At 42.4% G+C, this 15,292-nt stretch overlaps 1 protein-coding gene across 8 annotated transcripts in view; it reads left to right on the top strand.

The window, feature by feature from the left end:
* DPF3 (double PHD fingers 3) overlaps positions 1-15,292 on the top strand; it is a 172,604-nt gene that overhangs the window by 71,514 nt on the left and 85,798 nt on the right. For all 8 annotated transcript variants that reach the window (XR_009958447.1, XR_009958446.1, XR_009958445.1 and 5 more), the window contains 2 exons: positions 8,265-8,425; positions 13,579-13,686. Coding sequence is in view for 5 of the 8 variants with exons in the window: in XM_062576110.1 (XP_062432094.1) it covers positions 8,265-8,425; positions 13,579-13,686 (269 nt within the window). In the remaining 3 variants the exon portion in view is untranslated. The remainder of the gene's footprint in view (positions 1-8,264; positions 8,426-13,578; positions 13,687-15,292) is intronic.

Raw genomic sequence — 15,292 nt, 5'->3', positions numbered from 1 at the left:
GAGATGTGAGAGCAGTAAGCTGTAGGATACAAGCAGCAAAAAGCAGCAGGGCAGGAGGGAAGAGGGTGATATTTTTAGTCAGCACAGCTAGAGCTAGCTAGCAGAGGGTGTCTTTTTATGACCTGAGCATCTTGCAGTATAGACAGTGCTTGCAATAATTCCCATGAGCTATTAGCAAGGTGAGTGCAGGGTGTTACCCCTGTTCTGCAGGCGAACTTTTAAAGCCACAGAGGTAGAGTCATATTTAGAACTCTAGTTTGCTGGTTTCCAGGTGCCTCATCAGAAAACATATTACAGTTTTTACTAATCCACCTTTCTCCTGGATGTAGGAATGCAAAACCCAGTGTGGGAAATCAGGACTGAGAGAGCTGAATGGATAGACTTTGCTTTTGACTACTGCTGGCCCCAGGGCCATGAACACACTAGAGCAAGCAGACTTCTGGTGACCCCAAGCCTCTGCAGCTTGAGATACTTCCTTAAAAAAAACATACATTTATGAAAATCTCTTGGATGTTGTCATGTCCCAACTAATATTGTTGCTGAAGTTTTTATTATTTCTTACTTGTAGTAATTGGAGAGAATCCACAACCTTTTGGGAAGGTTAGGACCAAGCTGAATTCTGACTGCTGTCTTCAGATATGAAAGAGGTCTAGGTTATTGCCTTTCACACCTGTTGTTCATTTAATTGCATAATGCTTCATCTCTTTAAAACAGAAACCCCTGGTCTGAGAAAGAACTGATGCTCTGAGATGGCCCCAAAGAATCTGCCTCTGAGATAAACCTAATTGGTCACTGTACTGAGTCTAATAGAGGTTGTATATAATCTCTGTGTCTGGAAACATCCTAGATATCTTGGTGTATGGCATGCAAAATGCTGCTGTTATCTCTCCATGGAAATAGGCAGAAAGAATAAGAGGAGATGTGGGCAAACTGCAACAAGTACCAAGGTATAGTTGTGCACAGTCCAGAACATTTGATTAGGGCCAAGAAATTAATCCTGTGATATTAACTTATCTAAGCACACATCATCGTGTACCATACACAGATACTTATTGTATCTAGCCAGCAACTCTGCATGTTAACTTTAACTGCTGAGAAGGTAGGCATAGTGATCCTACCATTATAGCTCAGAGAGTTGGGAATGTTACGGTGGGCCTTGTGTGGAGACATGCACAGCTGCTCTAGGAGGAACACTTCCAGCTCTGGTCCCTGCTCTCACATAAAGGTGGCAGCAGGTCCTCGCCCCCAAAGCCAGTTTTGGCCTGCAGGCCGCTATCAGTGAGATACCCTGATGTACGATGCTTTCCCTGCCATATTAACGTATGCTGCTATCCCTTTTCTTTAAATGGAAATGCTGGCGGAACTGTAGTGCTTCCACAGTACTTGGGAGGATGAGGCTAATCAAATCAATTTTCCCCAAATTGTAAGCTATGCCTACCTTTTGTCATTTTTCTTCAGAGACAGATTTTTTTTTTTTTTGCATGAGATGCCTGTAGTTCACACTGGATTAAATTACGATGTAAGGCTGTTTTTATAGTAGTGAATTTAGTTCACTCCGTAAGGCCAGGTTCTCTGTTATGATTCAGCATCATACCATGATTCAAACAGTGAGAAGTCTAGCCAGTAGGGATTTCCACTCCACCAGGGAAAATCTCTGCTGATAAATACCAGGTAAAAGGGGATTCCTTTTTCCTTCTATATATAGAGGACAGGCTAGTGCTGGATGCCCACACAAGAATGCTGGAAAATCTCATGTTGCTCTTTCAGTGACCTGTGTTTCCACTGGGCCTTTGGCAGATTCATAGCTCAGGGCATCTCCTTGACTGCTCTAATGCCTGGGCTATGCCAGTGCTGAGTCAGGAAGTTGTTGTCAGCTCCCTGATGACTCTTAATCTCTTGTACCACGTACTGTACACCTGGTACAGTATTTTTGAACAAATGTGTGAAAGCTTCTCTGTTTTGACCCAGCTCTATCAGATCTTCCAGTCAGGCATTCCCTCTCCTTACAAACCTTTCCTTGCTTTTATTCTTAGATCATTGCTACTCCAGCAACACTAGGTCTGCTTACATCTGTATACTGCTTTATAGTCTGAATTATATATGTATCTACTACTATTCTGCTATCTGGTCTCTTTTTTTCCAAATCCTGTGCTAGAGAAAGTTATTCAGGCCTCTTTTTGTGTGTCTAGTGGAATTATTCATTGTGTATAGAGATGAAGTAGATGTGCAAATGACTCTGGCTCTTGGAGAATTTAGGACAGACAGAGGTACATGTTTATGGGTGTTTATAAAGCTGCCATGCAAAAAAATAAAGCTCAGAAAGCTTGAGTCATCCTGTAGCCCCTCTGGAAATCCTGCTTTACCTTTGCTCACATTCACACCCTTTACATCATTAGAAGATGTTGTGCAGGGACAGACTCAACTGATCATTATGAGAAAACTGAATCTGCACATTCCTGTGCTTTCTGGCTTGCCCTCAGAGTTTGTGGTAGGATTTTGAGCAATTTATTACGCCTCACCCAGCATTAGTGAAGCCATTCTGTATTTCTGTTGAATTTAGTTATCCTACCTCCCTGTATCACAAAGGGTATATAATTGTAGCATTTAGTTGCTGCCTATAGGCTAGAAAATTTAACTAGAACAGCCAAAGGAGGGGCCCAGTCAGTCCTCTGTTGCTTAATACCTGACTGTGGTTTGAAATCCTTGTATATGCCATCAAATTTTCTTTTACTTGGAGTAAAAGTAAAATTTACTTTTCAATAAGGATGATGAAAATTTACTTTTCATCAAGGAGGTTGTGTTAGCATCTTGCAATGTAATCTGAGAAATAGCAAAGCAGAATACTTTGTCTTCTGAGAGAAAGCTCTGGAGCTGTGTGACTGCTGTTTGAAGGTGCTGTGGGCTCTCTCAAGCACGGGATTCCAACTGCAGTTGCCATCCTGGGCCCAGAAAGGGGATGCAGCTTTTCAAGTGACATGGCCTTAGCCCACTGTGCCCTTTGCAAACAAATAGTGGTGTTTCAGAGCGCATAAAGAGAAGGCAGGGGGCAGAAAGTGCAGGCTGTGGCACAGTGATCTCTTTGGCTTCCTTTGTGAAAGGATAGGTACCACATTCTTGCATAGCTAGCTCTGTTTTCATTGCACTTTACTTATCTAGTCTAAGGTAGAGAGTCATAGCAGCCCAGCCTGGATATGAAAAACACACATGAGCATGGCCAGACCACTGCTTGAAAACAGAATTATGCTGACTGGAGGCAGAGAAAGAGAGGAAGGTCCTTTTGATGACTGTGTCTGTTAGATTGTCCATGCTGGTATCTGTCTTTGAATCATAAATTGTATTAGCTCATAGTTCATAGCAATATTTCCCGCTTGCAGCTAGTCTCACTACCAGATGGCCTCAGTCTTACCCAACCATGGTATCATTGCTTCCAGCACTGAGAGATTTGGGATAGTGCTGTCTGCGTGAGGGGAAAAGGTACATAAAGCTGTGTGTCATCAGCATAAAGTCTGGCATTGGTGCCCACGTCACTTCACGATATTCCCTGGAGGTTTTGCCTAGGTATTATGTAGAAGTGGTGGTAGAACTGAGCCCTATGCATTCTTCATGTCAAGGCTCTTGAAGCAGAGGAGCAGCTGCCTGTCATGGGCCTAGGCATGCCTAGACAGAGGAGACATGGTGCAAGGTACTGTACAGAAAAGTAGTAAGTCACAGTCTGCTCTGAAATTCTTGAGTCTAGCTAGAGCAGGCAGGCAAAGAGTGAGAGAATAGAAGGCTGGTTCTTCACTGACTTTGCTATTAAATGATCTGATTCTTGTTATCATAGAAAACCTTAATTTCTCAACATTTAAGAGGACAGTGACATAATAAAAGTCACAGAGTCTGATTCTACATCCTGTTATGGGGTCTTCTGCTAGTGCAAAACAGAGCAGAATTGCCTCAGTCTCACGTTGCTGTCCCAGGACCCATGGGCTGGCTGTGCTCGAGTCCTTCAGAGCGCTCACCCCACTGACAGCCCACTTTCACTGCTCCAAACCAGATGCCTAATTTCGGCACTGCCCTTTCTCACCAAAAAAGAGCCCCTAACTCCTACTAGATATACAACTCTCTTGAAAAGAGGCTGCTTATATGCAGCCTGCAGGAGATTTTAATAATACAGGCTGTTTTTTTCCAACCCAGAGAGCTCTTATTAGTCTGCCAGAACTGGGTTATTTTAGCGTCCTCATGCTGGAATATAAATCCAAAGCTTGCATGTATCCTGGCAGCATTACTTGTCCTACTGGTCCCAAACATACAACATTTCATCTTTGTCCCTGCACGGAGGGGCTGCACTCTTTTTGCAGTGTGCTGACAACTTTATTCTGTATTTCCAACCATGCTATTTTCAGTACCCTCTGCCTCCCTTGGCCAGCAGTTATTCCTGTCTATTCCTTGATTTTTCCCCAGCATCTCTGAAATCTATGCATATGCTGACGCTTTTATATCATTAATACCAATCTAGACAAGTCGGTGTGACCTTTCACTGTCATGTCCAAAGGGAAGCATTGACCCTTGCGGTCAGTCACAATACAACACTGAGTCATACATATTTTTCATAAAAATAATGCAGAAAGTCTCCATAGTTTTCACAGCTATTATTTCGGGGGGTGAATTGCAGGACTTCCATAGCAACACAGCCTGGGAAAACTATGAAACATGTAACATCAGATAATTAATCTTTCTGACATATAATGTACTTTTTACTATTAATGTTGTCTGGTTATATTTTTTCTCTTCATGTATCTCACTCAGTGAAACTCAGCTGATCTGAACTCATTTGCCATCCAGTTTTATTCTTGCACTTGTCTGTTCTCCAGTTAGACTGTAAATTTTCTGGGAGAGGACTGGGTTTATTCCAGCTCTGTGGCAATACAGTGACTATCAAAATTTCTATTGATATGCCTGATACGAATAATATGCTCTGCTTTTCCTGCATAAGATAAAAGATTTTGTGTTTGGATATGCAAGTACCATATGGAAAACAAAGAAACAAATATCTCTAAGTGAAGTTCCTTAAAAAAATTAACTAAAGTTCAGAATAAGTCAGATTCAGTCCAATGAAGACAAATGTCAAAACCAGCCTACCAACCAACCAAAAGTAATTTCAGGGAAGCTGTTTTCCACTGAAATATGACTGACATAAAGAAATAATGTTTCTTTACTTTCCAGTGTTTTATTATGCGTTACATTCTTCCCTTCAGAATTAAAGTCAAGGTCCCAGTACCTGAAAACTGCCTTTTCCAATGAATAACCAGGAGGTGGGTTTTTGATCATGCTTACTATAGTGGAGTCAAAGGTGAGAAGAAAACTTTCGTAAAGTAAGGAGGTGTCTTACTGCTTCTTCTAAATTATTATCTTTTTAAGGCAAAAGATACGTTTTTAAAGTGTTTAAGAGTACTGTAATGAAACAGCTAGACTGCAAGTAGCGTAATTCCTGCAAATCTGTGCAAAGGCTGAATTTGATCCACTAACTTGGCAGCCTCTCTGGTCATTATACATATTAGGCTCTTTTCCTTTTTTTCTGCTTAGGAAAATTTAAATTTTAATCTTATAACCCAACCTGACAGTATCACTTAAAGCCAAATATTTAATATTCAAAGATTTATAGTTATTTCCAGTCTTATAGGAAGATGGATGAATTCATCTCCAGGCAGATTTGCTATCTTGATTGCTGAAATGTGTGGTATTTCTTTTGTTATGAGATGCTTTGTGGTTTCCATTGGTTGGAATAATTTTTTAGCATAAAGAAAACCTGTGCCTTGGTGACACTTTGCTATCACACAGCTGTGCTCTTCCTTCCAGTAAACTCCTTGGAGTTAGGGAGCATCCCTAGTTTAATATAGGGAGAATACGACTTAACTCTGCTGAAACTCAAGTGTTTCTGGAAGAGCTGTTAATCTTTGATCAACTGGAGTCTCCTTGTTACTGACTTTGATTACACAAGTGTACAACTTTAATTACAGCTTTTAATAAGCTTTCTTTTCTTCCTAGTCACATTCTTTGCACAGTATGTGCAGCTTATCTTTTCCTTTCTCCTCTGCTTCTATTCCCTCCCCCCACCGCTTTTCTGGAAAAAAAGGGGCTTGAGGTCATTGCTGGGGATTGTGTCCAGAGAGACCCCTCTGTACATCCTCTGCCCATGGATCACCCCTCCACCCACTTCTCTGGGCCAGGGACCTCTCTCCTTTGGCTCCCCTGCAAAGATCCACACCAGGTGCTGCCCGGGAGCCATGGTTGACGGGGGAGGAAAGTGCTGTGAGATTCAAGAGTCACTGCAAATGTAGTCTGCTGCAGGAAGCAACTGGACAATCCTCAGAAGATCTGGTGCAGCCTGATGGTATGCTGATTCCTGCATGTAACCCCTCCCTGTTGAGTACGGCACCCTTGGAGACACTCTGAAACGTAGCGGCAGAAGTCAGAGTGCCAGAGGGCTGTGATGTCCAGCCATAGTGCTCATTCTCCATCCAGGGGCTTGGCATGCTGGACAGCCTTTGTTCATTAGAGAAATGATCTGATGGAAACTTCGGGAAAGACATGGATATATCATAGTAAATAGCTGAGGTTATGGCTTAAAACATGCATAAGGAAATACTTTTTTCACGAGTCATATTTCAACCATGGAACTCATTGCACCACAGTCCTTCAGGTATGAAAAATATATGTGGATTTAAGAGGCAGTTGGATAGATTTATGGAAGAAAGGACCATCAAGGCCTATTAAACATAATGTCCCCAGTATTGTGTAACCTGAGACTTTGGGAAATAAAGTTCTGATTATCAGAAGTGTGGAGGATGTACTGTAGAATCCTCCCTCTGTATTTTTTTTTAATATTCTTCCATATGCCTCTGTTATTGACCCCTGTCAGTGAGAAGATGTTGGGCCATACAGCCCAGAGAAAAGAGTATGGCTCCCATGGAAGTCATGAGGTGGAACTGAAGGGTCACTTAAAAGATGTGAGTCATTCAGAAAACAGACACAGATGGTAAAAGAGACTAATTTGCACCAATTTGACATTCAGAGATATACAAAGGGAGCGTACTGTTAAAATGCCAATTGTGCCTGTTGGTGGAGGATAGCAGGGAAAACAACTAATAGAAGAGAACAGGAAAGGGAACCTCTTTTATCTCTCTGCACATGCATCCCTTCAGCTCCCTTGCTGTGCATGTTATACTCTTTTTGCACACTAATGAATATCAGAGTCAGAGTAAGTTGTGCTGTATATTGCTTTACTCCTGTTTTCTAATGAACTTATCCTGATGGGTAGCTTTCCCAGCTATTCATGTCATGACAGAGTTTCACCTTGACAATAGATCAAGAATGAAGTTGAGCAGTGTAGCCCACCCACTTTGCAGTACTCCTGCATGACAGCTGCTTTTTGTCCTCAGGGTAGCTCTACTTTGGTGCTTTTCCATTTTTAGAAAAATTTGGATAGAGAATTTGGGAATCTCTAGCAGGCAGAGCTTTAAAATCTTTTTCTATGGAAGATGAAGATTCTACAAAATTTTTGAACAAATTCTCATTTATGAAATAAGTGACATTAGAACTGTTCCTTTACTAGACTTTAGAAGAAAAGATTTGCCATATTGGATCTTACCTCTGGGTATTATATCCTGCTGCTTCTCGTGCCTTAAGCTTGACTGTGAAAAGCTGTGGAAGTGTAAAGAGGATGTGTATTCTGACCATTACAGACATGACCCCAGTTGTTGATGTGGGTGTTTTCATGCCTAAGAAGCACACAACATGGGGACTATGTCCTTTGCTCTTATGGGCTCCTTGACATCAAAAATGCTGGAATGAAGCTCTTCTAAACTTGGTCAGTGTTGTGGTTGCTCAAAGTATACTGCAGAATTTGCATCGCAGGTAGAAAAGTCTGGTTTTCTGACGGGGCTGGACAAACTACAAGGGAAGAGAAAAAATAGAGCATGGTCACCGTGGTGTTCATATTACCTGATCCTGGGTCATGGGCCAGTGCAGTTGCACCATTTCCTTATTTAGTAGCTATATCACTACTGAAAAGACTGGTGTCCAGTCCCTGAGAGTCTGATCTTCTGGTGGCATGTTCTGCATAATCTCCTTCAGCAGTGTCTTGTGTCAGCAAGCTCTTCATGTGTTCAGAGAAAATACTTCTGCTCGTCCATTTTTAAATGAGTGTCATGTCTCCTTTTTCCTGGCCTTGTCTGAGGGGGCAGTGCAATATTTCTTCATCTCTGCCCTGTCTCTTTTAACAGACTCGGGGACCAGTTCTACAAAGAAGCAATTGAGCACTGTCGCAGCTACAACTCTCGGCTGTGTGCTGAACGAAGTGTCCGCCTTCCCTTCCTAGATTCACAAACTGGGGTAGCTCAGAACAACTGCTACATCTGGATGGAGAAGAGGCACAGGGGACCAGGTTGGTAGCACTGTGTCTGTGTATGCATGTGCATGTATGGAGGGCAGGCCACTGAGCCCTCATGGGGTTTAATTAATAGAAACTCAAATCTGCTACAGGCCATCCAGAAGAGAAGCTGCCTAAACCTCTTTGCCTGCAGGGGATTTCCTTTGGTAACTGTAGAGAGCACATCCTAATTATTCTCTCTCTACCCAAAAGAAGTGATTGCCTGACATGGTAGTTTCTAAGGCTGCATCACTGCAGCTCTTTTAATGCTATTGATCCCAGTCTGCAGCAGAAGACAAAATCCTCTACTCTAAGCAGGACTGGAATTATCTTCAGGGTGGATGAGTGGAGGTGGGAATATCGTGTATGGATGCTAAAAATAAGAAATTATATTGAGAAAAATACACAGCAGAGGTGAAATATGGAAGAGTGCAGCTATTGGAATGTATGTTGCTCTGATGGTTGGAGATGTAGGTGTAACTCCTATTTCTGCTTTGAAAAATTACTAGAGTATCAGCTCTAAAGCCTCAGTTTCCTCAAGTGCAGAAAGACCTTTAGTATATGTCCTTAAAGTTTTTGCTAAGCTCTGTTCCAAAGCTCAATGAAGCTGAAAGGAAAAGACCACAAATGTTTTTCCATACTATGGTTGAAATTTCCTTTGTTAGAGTAAATCCATCTGAAATCCTTGTTTTGAAGGCAAAGGGCAGTCACCAGTTCAAAGGCTGGAGATGTTAGTCAGACAGAACTCCAGATCCAGAGGGAATTTTGATAGCGTAAGGCTGAGTATCTGACCCATGATTAGCTCATGGAATGCCTCTTTTTTTTTTTTTTTTTTTTTTTTTTTTTTTTTTTGGACAACAGCAAACTAGATTTCTAGATGTATTTTTTTTTTCTTTTTACAGTGCAGACCAGAGAGTTCAGACAGGGAGTGGCTAGTGTGGATGGGCACTGGCTGAAGGAGTACATACATAGGCATGAGTACATGCCAATTCTTGTAAACTACATTGAAAAAAATAACAAGTAGCAACCATCTCCAGGTCTGGAAAGGGCCAGCCTGCTGTTGTGTCCTTGACTGGCCAGTTTGTAGGAGGTGGGGTGGAAGGAGCACATAGGACTCCTGGGGACAGACTAAGGAATCAATTGCTGCACCTGAACAGGTGCTTAGCTGAAAGTTTCACTCTCCTTTTCATAGGAATATACCGAGGAAAGGATCCTTGCAATGACCCTATTCCTAAAATGTCTGAAGTAGATTTAGGGCCAAAGTCTTACAATGCTATCTGAAAATATTTTCTGTAGTAAAATTCAGCCACTTCTGGTGTGAGAGCCAGCAGGTGTTTTACCAGTGCTAAAAATACCCTAAGAATGCTTCAGCTGCCAAAACTACTGAGGGAATCTGGGACCGCTTAATGTGGTTTATGAGTTGGAAGTTGTCTGAGGTTCTGGGCTAACCCTTCTTTTGCAGGTTCCTTTGTTCCTTTTTTTTCATATGAAAATTCCCCATTCCTAAGAGATTATACTTTGGCAAAATGAGCTTTTCATTTTTTGATAATCTATTTACCCAAGGAATTTCTTTTCTTGTAGCTTCTGGCTATGAGTAAGGTGCTGCTATTTTTATTCTTTTGAACTCAGTCATAAGCAAGTATACATCTACTATGTGCACAAATAATGTTTTGGCAGGAGCATCTGCTGCAAGAATAGGCATAGACAGTCTCGTGTAGGTGTCACTGGTATCTCTGCACTTACAGGAGAAATCATTATAAAGTGTTAAGTCATCAAACCAGCAATCAAGAGGTCTAAATACTTTGCCTTTCTAGTCACTAGTTCTCTAGACTACCCTGAGCAAATTCTCTGTGCAAATCTTTCTTTTCTTATTTATGATACTGAACTGTTCTGCGACTTCGTCTGCAAAAGGGGATCAGTAGCATTTCTCCTGCGGGGCTGCAGTGGGGACTGATGGTGGAACATCCTTCATGGAAAATCTTGAGTGAATCAAGCCTCTTGCATCTGCTTCTCTGACCAAATCTGACTCCTTTGTTATTTTGAATTAGAATAATCAGTGCAAAATGAAGCAGCCCTCCTCCCCCATATTTGCTCTGCTCTTTCTTGATTTTTATTAGCCCATTTAGTGCTCCCTTGGGTCTCTTTGCCTTATCTATTTCTTGTGGTACCATTATGGTGGGTCAAAGCATCCCTCTGTAGTTTTAGCACGGCTGTTTTTAGGCTGTACACAATGCACTTATGCCCATAGTGAATGGCTCTGAAAATTCTCTGCCACCCACTCTGGTGTTTGGCTTGTGTGCTGTGTTCACTGCCATTTACCATCCCTAACAAGAAAACTGTGTAGAGGCAAACAGAAAAGCTCCAGGACTTTTTTTCACTTACCGAGGGTTTAAAAGATAGAGAGGAGAGTCAGAATCTCAGCATATTAACCTGATTTCTTGCTGTCCTCTCTGTTAAAGGAGTCAGAAAACTGCATCTCATGGTAAACAGTTCAGGGTTAATTTCACACAATACTGCACATAACTCCCTCCCTCTTTCCCCCTCCTCCCCCAGCCTTTCACACAAACTTTGAGTTATGACTCTCTAACACTAATGAGATAAACAACATAACTCACTGCAGGTTCTGCTATTTTCTCTATAAGCAAATGACTGGAACCTTCTCTGGTTGCCCTATAAGGCACCAGAGGGGAGACAACTGAGCCAGGACCGAAAACAGCAAGACCTGTATATACATCATTTCCAGATGTGCTGCAAGATGCACTGTGGAGATGCTAGTTTCAAAGTGTTCAGAACAGACCCTTTTCTTGTTGCCCCTCATCTGTGTAAGCAATCAAAGATCCACACTTTATGTGAGCCACCACGGTGGTAGCTGGGGGCAAGGTTGGGAACTGAGAATAGCATTTGATGGATTTGGATCGAGTGAAGATAGGGTATTTGTTAAGTTCACTGGATGCTGCCTATTAATGAGCAAGGGTATTGTGAATAGGAATAGAGAGCTTTCTTCAAGGAATGCAGAGATGGATGTTGAAGGTCTGTGGAACTTACGGGTCTGTCTGCCCTGTGGCATGGGCAGGAGGCCCTCTAGGGAAGACGCTTTCCCACGTTTGTCTTTTTCTGGATTCCTGCTTTGTTTCATATTGGGAGTTAAGTTCTGGCTAAATCCAGAATTGCTGATTCATATCAGACTACTCAATATTTGAACCAACGCTAACAGATACTCCCCCCAAACTGTAGTGAGTCCTTGTTCCTCCTTGTTTGGGAAAAATTTTTAAAGTTGTGGCACTTGTTTCATTCCAAGGACTCTTCTGTAGAGGCCTGTGCAATGGAGGGCTGATTCTCTGTCCAGTTGCTTTGGTCTAGCAACCCCCTATTTCAATATTAAGAGCCTGTTCTTGCACAGGACCTGCTGTAAAAGGGTGAGGCTCCTTGCCTCCACCTCTTTAATGACTCACATCAGACAGGCACAATCCACCCCATCATAATAGCAATTGTTCACAGTGGTTAATGTTTGCAAAGCGCCGTGAAGAAGTGTGTCAAGCATTGTAAAAATTCTGATTATTCACAGGCTTTTATTCCCAAACCAGTCACAGGCTAGTTGCATCCCCCTCTGAAATGTGACTTTCTTTCAGGGGCAAAATGCCCAGCAAGCTGTGTAGCAATATAGTAATGGTGTCAGAAGTCCCTGTCCAGTCCTATTCTGTGTCCTGAAACAACCAGGACTTCTGCAAATACTCCTTCTCCCAGCCATACCCAGGCAATGTGTTGTGGATGCTCTGTTTATGCACCAGGGTCTGAAAGTGGGTGGAATGTGCTAGAGGTCTGAACTGGTGCTCCCAATGGCTGAAATATTTCAAACTGAAAGCTTAGGCTTCACTTGCAGAATTTGATTAGCCTGTTCTCTTGAGGTGAGTAATTTTGTTGTTGTTTCTCTCTCTCTTTCCCTCTCTCTTTCTCTCTCTCTCTCTTTTTTTTTTTTTCTCCAAGCAACAGGATATCATTTATTTTCATTACTCTCATCTCGTTCAGTGAGTCAGTCTTGCTCCTAAACTGGTACACTTCCCTGGCTGTTTCAGATGGGCTGGCTGAGAACTCTTGTGCCATCCTGCTGCCCCTGAGCTGTTCTGCTTTACTGAGACTGCCTTGATGCTGTCCGGCCATTTACAGTTGGTACTGTTTCAGAGATGGTGGTGCCACTCCTGTCCTATCTGTTATGTGGTCTTAGCTGTTTTATAAGGGCAATGACTCTGCAAAGGCAGTCCTGCTCTCTAACAGCAACTGCATAAGCACAGAAGAATCAAAGCAGAAATGGTGGATAGACATTTTTCCAAAAATTCTGAGTCTTGCTAGGTTTCTATTTCTGTCTGTCATGAGCAACTAACTAGGGGAGCTGACAATGCTCAGTAGCACTTGGCATGGTATTCCCCTAGTACTGATGCATTCGTGAAGCCCTGCTGTGTTCTGAATACAACAGAGAGCAAGGTGTAGCTTGAACACTGGCTAACGGTTGTCTGTCATGAGAGCCGGAGCAACTCAGACACAGGCCAGCGATGCCAAATGTGATTCAATAGAGCATGCAGTGATATAAACATTGCTGCTATATCTCCTCCCTCCTTTAAGGTGTATGCATGAGGAAGGTAATAATGAGACAGAAGAATCTGTCTTTAAATAAAAGTCAAGAATTTTTTTAAAAAAGCGAGAGTCTAGCTAGCCAAACCCAATGGACCTTAGCTTCCTGCTGCTCAGGAGACACAAATTCCTTGAGCTGATCTCTGCACAAGGACCCTTTGATTTGCATGTTGGAACTTTGTCTCTTCTCTCCCAAGGGGCCCTCTCTACCCATTGAGGAGGCATCGCCCCTGTGACCCAGGAGAGCCTGAAATTCTATTTACCCTGAAGAAATCACAAATTATTTATGTGAAGCTCTGGTTTCAGTGAGCAGAGTGACGTGTGTGAGGAGACCTAGATTCTCTGTATGCCTGGTCCCGCGAGGTGCTGATGAGCCTCTGGAGCGCTGTATGCCTTGAGTGCATAGTTTTGTCTCTCAATTTGTGGGATTGAACCCTACAACAAGGAGATCTTGGGAGGGCAAGAACAAAGATGCCAGAGACAGTGCTTGTGGTTTACAAACTGAAACGTGATTGTATTTATTTTTTGCCTTTTATCTTCAGGACTGGCCCCAGGTCAACTTTACACATACCCGGCACGTTGCTGGCGCAAAAAGAGGCGTTTGCATCCCCCCGAGGATTCCAGGCTGAAACTACTGGAAATTAAACCTGGTAGGTATTTGTTTGTCTCTCTCTTGCCTGTGCTGCAAAGCAGCTGGCATACATGCAACCTGGCATTTAGGCCTTGGACTGTACCTTTGCCACTTTCCATCCATTTCTCTTTGCGCCTGTTGCATCTTACTCAATTTGCTGTAATGATAACCATCAAAACCTCTGCACGCAACTCACCTCTTATAGAAATAGGCACAACTTGTCTTGAATGCAATGGAAGCTGAATTTACCTTCTGTGGAGGTGAATCCTGGCATCTGCTAATGAATTCATAAGGATGTAAAGGATCAATTTATTACTAATTATTGCCTCAGTGTGTTAGTAATAAAAAATCTCACTCTGGCATCTGCTGCCTACTCTTTGCGAGGAAGATTGCTATATGCGCAGAATAGTACTGATCTTATCTTATCAGTACTGGTAAGATTTTTCATAACAGGACTAGGAGCCAAGGGTACTACTTGATTCCAAACAGTAAATAATAATAATTAGTGAGGATATGCCACATTTGTGTATGTGTGTGTGCTGACATGTGTACCTTAGTCCTCAGGGATATGTGCCTGAGTCCAATTCTTTCATTCTTGTCCTTGGTACATTTTCCCCACCATAAACTATGGGAAGTGATGAGTCTGGATGCTGAATGAGTGACTATAAAGCAGATACAGAAGAGCTGCAGCTGTGTCAGGTAGAGCGTAGTGTGGTGCATTCTTCCCTGCAGCTAGCACTAAAGGCTTGCTGTCTTTGGGGTCAGCTGTTACAAGAAAGAGGGAACACACACACTCACAGCTGTATGTGGTTTTCAAGAGGCAAGGCACTGCCAGTATGAACCGTACAGAAGAAAACCCCAAAATGTAAATTAAGAATATTAAAAAAAACTGTTTGACAGAAGGTGGTGTCTGGGAACTGAGCTATGCACAAGAATACTGATGACTTTGCTTCCATGCAGCGGTTGGTGAAGAGGGAGGAAGAGAAGATAAAGAGACAATTTATAACCCCAGTAAAATCAGAGGCAAAATTCTTGTTGATTTTAGCAGAAACAGGTTTCTGAAGGTTCCATGTCTTCAAGATAGGAGATGTCAACGAGCAGCTGGACAAGAGGAAGAAATGCCTATAACTGCTCAGCTGGGGTTCAAACCAAAGACAAAATCTCGGTCAGCAAATAGAACCGGACCTCCTAGACTCCTAGAGTCAGTCAAAGAGAACTGTTGAAATCGGTCAAGTTTACACTGATGGAAGTGACTTGGCTCAAGGAAGAGAATAGTGTGGCCCTATAGAAATCTCTGCATGAGATTTTGTGATGAGGCAAACAGCGCTGCACCTTGCTGATTTAGTAAGGTAGAGCAGTAGTATCGAGTTCGACACTTCTTTGTTTGCATTATGCTTTTTTGCTGTACTCACTGAATGCAATGTGTATCATACATGCCACAGGGCATGAAAGGCAATTACCACAAAGTTATCAGATAAAGAGACCTCAGCATGTCCATTTCTCTGTTGTTTTTCCTCCTATAAACATCTCCTCTTCATCTCAGGAGTGCAGCTTCTTTTGCATTGCCAATGGCAGCCAAATAAGGGAAGTTATATTACTCTGCCATTTAAATCTATTTTCCAACC

This window comes from Rhea pennata, chromosome 5 (assembly GCF_028389875.1).
Source record: "Rhea pennata isolate bPtePen1 chromosome 5, bPtePen1.pri, whole genome shotgun sequence".
Taxonomy (NCBI): domain Eukaryota; kingdom Metazoa; phylum Chordata; class Aves; order Rheiformes; family Rheidae; genus Rhea; species Rhea pennata.
Note: the sequence above shows the minus strand (reverse complement) of the source record. Positions and strands in the feature narration are given on the sequence as shown.